The sequence below is a fragment of the Dasypus novemcinctus genome, chromosome 18, assembly GCF_030445035.2.
Source record: "Dasypus novemcinctus isolate mDasNov1 chromosome 18, mDasNov1.1.hap2, whole genome shotgun sequence".
Taxonomy (NCBI): Eukaryota; Metazoa; Chordata; class Mammalia; order Cingulata; family Dasypodidae; genus Dasypus; species Dasypus novemcinctus.
Window position 1 is genome coordinate 70,183,662 of NC_080690.1, and position 5,827 is coordinate 70,189,488.

General features: G+C 56.9%; 1 protein-coding gene across 1 annotated transcript; it reads left to right on the plus strand.

The window, feature by feature from the left end:
• The first annotated feature begins 15 nt into the window (after positions 1 to 15).
• Positions 16 to 4,801, plus strand: PPP1R15A (protein phosphatase 1 regulatory subunit 15A). Its single transcript, XM_004448116.5, has 3 exons — positions 16 to 1,260; positions 1,774 to 3,984; positions 4,360 to 4,801. The coding sequence occupies exons 2-3, from the start codon at positions 1,783 to 1,785 to the stop codon at positions 4,714 to 4,716; spliced, it is 2,559 nt and encodes an 852-aa protein (XP_004448173.2). The 5' UTR covers positions 16 to 1,260; positions 1,774 to 1,782; the 3' UTR covers positions 4,717 to 4,801.
• Positions 4,802 to 5,827: the final 1,026 nt, after the last annotated feature.

Genomic DNA, 5,827 nt, shown 5'->3' on the forward strand with positions numbered 1-5,827 from the left:
CTAAATATCTGGAGAGGGCTTGGACTCTAGGGTCCCAGTGGGCCGACTGATGGGAGGGGGCTGGCATCTCGTAAGGGGTGGGGGCTCCGACTCCTGGGGTGGAGACTCCAGGGTGCCAGCGAGGACTCAGGACGGCTGGGTTGTGAATGGAACCCGGGACCTGCAAGTGTGGCTTTGATCGAATGGGGCCCGAGGACAACTTGTCCAGGTCCCCCGGGGAGGAGGGGGTGGCCTGGACTCCCGCACTCGGGTCTAAGGGGTCAAATCTGCACCTCAGATGAGGGTGAGAATTCTGGTCTAGACCAAGGACTATGCCCTCAGGTGGGAGGCAGGATTTGGACCAGGCAGGGGAGCAGGGCTAGGGCATTGGGTCCCTGGGCCTGGGACTTGTGACAGAAATCACTCCCAACCCTCACCCCGAGGCTCAGCTGGTGCCACCCAGTTGGAATTCCAGTTTCTGGAAGCGGGGTTTTGCCTTTAGTTTGAAGTGGGTGAAATCCGGAAGGTGAGCCTCGTGCAAGGCTACATATATATTTACTGAGCACCTACTAGGTGCCAGCGCTGTTACAGTCACTGAGAAGAAAGCAGCCAGCAACCCCAAGCGCCTGCCTTTCCAGGGCTGCCCGTTCTCCTTCTCGTTTGGAATAAATCCGGATTCAGCTGTGGACACTGCCCAGGCAGTGTCAGTTTGCTCGTCTGTGAAATGGGAGCGGTCATGGGCGCCCACACCCGGGAACACGCAGGCCGCCGCGCGGGTGCCGAACCCAGACCGCGTTAAAGCCCGGCGGGAAGGCGCGCACGCGCCCAAGCGACCGGCCCGCGCGCTTTACGCCTTTGATTGACAGCGCGCTCGCTGGGGGCGTGGCCACCCCGGCAGCGCCGTGGTGACGCACACGGCCCGGGACTCTCCGCCAGGTCTCGCTCAAGGTTTCTCTTCCCGTTCCTCGCGTGGACTTTCCGAAACCCCGCCTCTGCGTCTGACGTCAGCACGTCCGGGCGCACGATGGACTATAAAAGCCTCGCTGTCTGTGTGCTGGCCCAGCGCCTCTTCTCGTCAGCCAGCTTGTTTTCCTCAGTCGCGCTGCCCGACCCCGCACGCGTTTGTCGCCACCGCGCTTGCGGCAGCTGGAGATCCCCGAGTCCGACGCCTGAGCGCGAGATGAAAGCGCCGGCTTCCCGAGCCGCCCGGACCTGCGATCGCTCCTGGCAGCCCGCGCCGGCGCTCCTGCCCCCGGGGTGACGCGCAGCAGCAGCCTGTGGGTGAGCGCTCGGGACGCCTGGCAGGCAGCTGGGGGAAGGGTTGGGAGTCTGGAGGCCTGGACCTGGGAGCTGAGAGGCAGACTCGGCTTCCCAGTAAAGGACCCATCTCGGGGTCCAGGGTTTTCAGTCTCCAAGGGAGGTGGGTGGTGGACACTTGTCAAACTTTAAGGAAACGAGAGGACTAGGGACTAGGACTTTGTCCTCAAGGGGACCAAGGGACGACCCTTTTTCTTTTCCGGCTCTGAAGGAAGAGGCGGTGGGGATGGGGTGGACTCTTGGGCCTAAGGAAGGAGAGAACTGGATACCCAGCCTCCTGGGGATGACGTGAGGAGAGGGAAGGGACTGAGGGGACAGAGATGGGCGTGGCCAGAATCACAAAGGAATTTGTGGCAGGAATTCTCCTGTTGCTATTTGTGTTACTATTTCCCTGGCTATGACTCACAGTCAGTGCCCTAATTCCATCCCCTAAATGGCTCCTAAACTTTGTTCCCTTTTTTTCTCTCCTTTTGCCAGCCCAGAAATATGGCCCCAAACCAAGGCCCACGGCAGGCCGTCCCCTGGAGGGATGCTCACCCCTTCTTCCTCCTGTCCCCACTGATGGGCCTTCTCAGCCGGGCCTGGAGCCGCCTGAGGAGCCCAGGACACCCAGAGCCCTGGCTGGTGGAAGCAGTAACAGGAGCCGACCAGGTGGGAGCTGGCCTCAAGGGAGAAGCTGAGGTTTCTCTGGCCGCCCACCGTGCCCCCTGGGGCAGGAACCCCCAGACAGAAGACAGTGGTGTAGCTGAGGAGAATGGAGAAGCAGACTGGGGGGCCTGCCCTGACTCGAAGGCTGCCGATTTTCTTGAAACCTGGGGGCTTTCCGATGATGAAGATGCAGAGTACGGTGAGGAGGAAGCAACCAGTGTCGCTAGAGAACAGGAAAGTAAACTTACAGTTGGCCAGCCTTCTCCCCTGTCCCCTGACCCTCTGATGGTAACCCTGCTGTATCCTCCTGTGAAGGAGGAAGATGAAGAAGCAACGGAAGATGATGGAGTTGCTGAAGACAAAGAAATGACCAAGGCCTTTTATCATTCTCCATCACCAGACCCCAGGCCCTGGGAGTGTTGTCCAGGGGTGGAGGAAACAGAGGATGAGGATGGAGAAACTGTAAAGAAAGGAGCTGTTGGGACCTCTACTGCCTGCTTACCTTCAGACTCCAAGCCAAGTGCTTGGGTGTGTTGTCCAGGGGAGGTAAAAGAGGAGAAGAAAGATGAAAAGCAAAGAGACACTGAGGAAAGAAGAACAAAGAAAATGGAACCCTCCATATCCCTCTCATCTTCAGGGTCTAACCCCAGGGCCTGGGAGAATGGTTCAAGAGAGGAGTATAAAGCGGGGAAGGATGAAAAGGTAAATGAAGCCACTGAGAAAGGAGATGCTGACCCAGAGCCACACTCCTCGATTCTAGTCCAGAGGTCCTTGCTCAGGGCCTGGGAGTATCAACTCAGTGAAAACCCAGAGGAAGAAGATAAAGAAGAGGATGAAGACAATGCTTCCAGGGCAGCTGAGAAAGAGGGAGGAGCTGAGGATCCCTCTTCCATCTTACCTACAATTGCCTTCCTAAGGGCCCGGGTATATCACCCCGGAGAGGACACAGAGGATGATGACAAGGAAGATGAAGACAGTGATTCAGGAGGAGCTGAGGAAGAGGGAGAAGCTGAGGGTCCCTCTTCCATCCCACCCACAAGTGCCTTCCTCAGGGCTTGGGTGTATCACCCAGGAGAGGACACAGAGGAGGATGAGGACAGTGATTCAGGAGGAGTTGAGGAAGAGGGAGAAGCTGAGGGTCCCTCTTCCATCCCACCCACGAGTGCCTACCTGAGGGCCTGGGTGTATCACCCAGGAGAGGACACGGAGGATGAGGACAGTGATTCAGGAGGAGCTGAGGAAGAGGGAGAAGCTGAGGGTCCCTCTTCCATCCCACCCACAAGTGCCTTCCTCAGGGCCTGGGTGTATCACCCAGGAGAGGACACAGAGGAGGATGAGGACAGTGATTCAGGAGGAGCTGAGGAAGAGGGAGAAGCTGAGGGTCCCTCTTCCATCCCACCCACAAGTGCCTTCCTAAGGGCCCGGGTATATCACCCCGGAGAGGACACAGAGGATGAGGACGAGGAAGATGAAGACAGTGATTCAGGAGGAGCTGAGGAAGAGGGAGAAGCTGAGGGTCCCTCTTCCATCCCACCCACAAGTGCCTTCCTGAGGGCCTGGGTGTATCACCCAGGAGAAGACACAGAGGAGGATGAGGACAGTGATGCAGGAGGAGCTGAGGAAGAGGGAGAAGCTGAGGGTCCCTCTTCGATCCCACCCACGAGTGCCTTCCTGAGGGCCTGGGTTTATCACCCAGGAGAGGACACAGAGGAGGAGGAGAATGCTGATAAGGATGATTCAGAAGCAGCTGAGGGAGGAGAAGTTGCTGACTCAGAGCTGGGGCCCTCTCTCCAGGCCCAGACTACCCTTCTCAGGACCCGGATATATAAACCTGGAGAGGATACAGGGCGAAAGGGAGCTGCTGAGGAATGGGGAAAGACTGAGCCCCGCCCCTTCCCAGTGGCCATCTATTTGCCTGGAGAAAAGCCACCACCACCCTGGGCTCCTCCCAGGCTACCCCTCCGACTGCAGAGGCGGCTCAAGTCCTCAAAAACCCCAACCCGGAATCCGGGCCCTGAGACTCCTCTAAAGGCCAGAAAGGTGGGTGCTGATCCTTTAGTCTTAGGGAAGAGGGGGGTCTGGGAGCTGAAACCCCTGGGTCTGGGGGGAGGGGCTGGCGGCTGGGACTCCCGGGTCCCCTGTGTGTTGCAGGGGGTTGCATGTGATCTCTGTCGGGAGGACTGTCTGAGCTGGAGCAATCCTTTGCAAGAGGCTGGGCCCCTGGGCTCCCTGCGGGGAACAGCAGCAGCTGAGGCTCAGCCCCAGGGACCCACCTCTCCCTTCAGTGACTCAGACGGGAAAATCCGGTGGCAGGCGCGTGACTACTGGGTAGCATCTTTGTATAACTAGTTTTTTTTTTCTTCTCTCTCCCTGCCTGCCTTTTGTGCCTGCCTCTCTGCGCCTGTCTGCCCCCAGGTGCGCTTCTCAGAGAAGGTCTCCGTCCACATCCTGGCTGTCTGGGCAGGGCCAGCCCGGGCTGCCCGCCGAGGCCCCTGGGAACAACTCGCTCGGGATCGCAGCCGCTTCGCCCGCCGCATCGCCCGGGCCCAGGAGGAGCTGAGCCCCTGCCTCACCCCTGCTGCCCGGGCCAGGGCCTGGGCACGCCTTGGGAGCCCACCTTCTTCCCTGGGCCCCGTACCTGTCCCTACCCTGACTGAGCCATCCACCTCCATCCAGGCCATGCCCTTGAGCCCAGCAGTGGTCACACCCGCTCCCTCCCCTGCCTGGGCCTGTCCCTCTCCCTGCCTGGGCCTCAGTGGGAGGCGTGGCTAAGACCAAGTAGTTTGTGTGTTAGTAACTATTTATATTTTTTAAGTGTTGGTTTATTTAAGGAATAAAGCCTTTCGATTTGTAATGAGCAGTGTCTCAGGTTCTGTGTGAAGTGACAGTTTCTGCTACTCCAGGGTCCCCGAGGTAATTCAGTGGAAGAGCTTCAGTAGAGAATAAACTACATTTCCCAACATTCCTCAAAAGGACTGTTCCCATGCTGAGGCCCTTTTTGAACTAAGGGCTGGTGGGTTTTGTAGTTTTTTTCTTGGCGTCGGACTAAATTTGATTAAACTTGGGACAGTTCTCTCTGCAAAGGGGCTGGACACTGGACTCGCTGATCCTTAAGATCCAGTAAAGCAACACTGGTCTGCCTTCCTGAAGGCTCATTCACCCACTGGCCTTTACACGTTGAATTCCTCAAGGCTCCGTGCTCCTGGTTTCACATTCATAAACAGTGTCCATAGAATTCGTTTCCTTATTTGCAAAATTATGGGTAATAATTGCACAGACCTTATGGGATCCTGAGATCCCACAGGAGTTCCTATTTTAAATGATGTCAAATAGCAAATATGAGATAAGCATTAGTTAGCGTAATTATTTTCACTCACCCATGCATGTCTTCAGTTACCATGGAAGCCTGCATCTCCATCATAGAATTCTTCTCTGACTTCAGAGGATATGCCCATCAGTTCAAAGCAGAGTAGGACAAATGTCCTGCACCCTGGCCAGCTTCATACCCTGCCTCTCTCCACAGGTCCCCCAGGCTCCTGCTCTACCAGCCTTTCATTGCCTGGCACTGACCAAGCCCCCATCCACTTCCAGGCCTTTGCATGAGCATTGCTAACTGCTTAATATCCCCCTTCCCCCTCTTGCTCATCTAGTTCCTCGTGATTGTTCAGATGGAGTATGAAAGTCACTTCTTTCTCCTTCGTAGCAAATGAAGGTGTTGTGCTTTGTGTCAAGGCCCATCTCCCACATTCGAATGAGAGCAGGTAATGCTGCACAGTCCCTACCGAGACCACTAGCACCCAGGCGGCGTCTAATATGCGTTGGTTATTAAGGCCGTGCAAAACTGGCCTGGCGGGGCTCTATCCCAGTCAGCTGGCACAGAAGC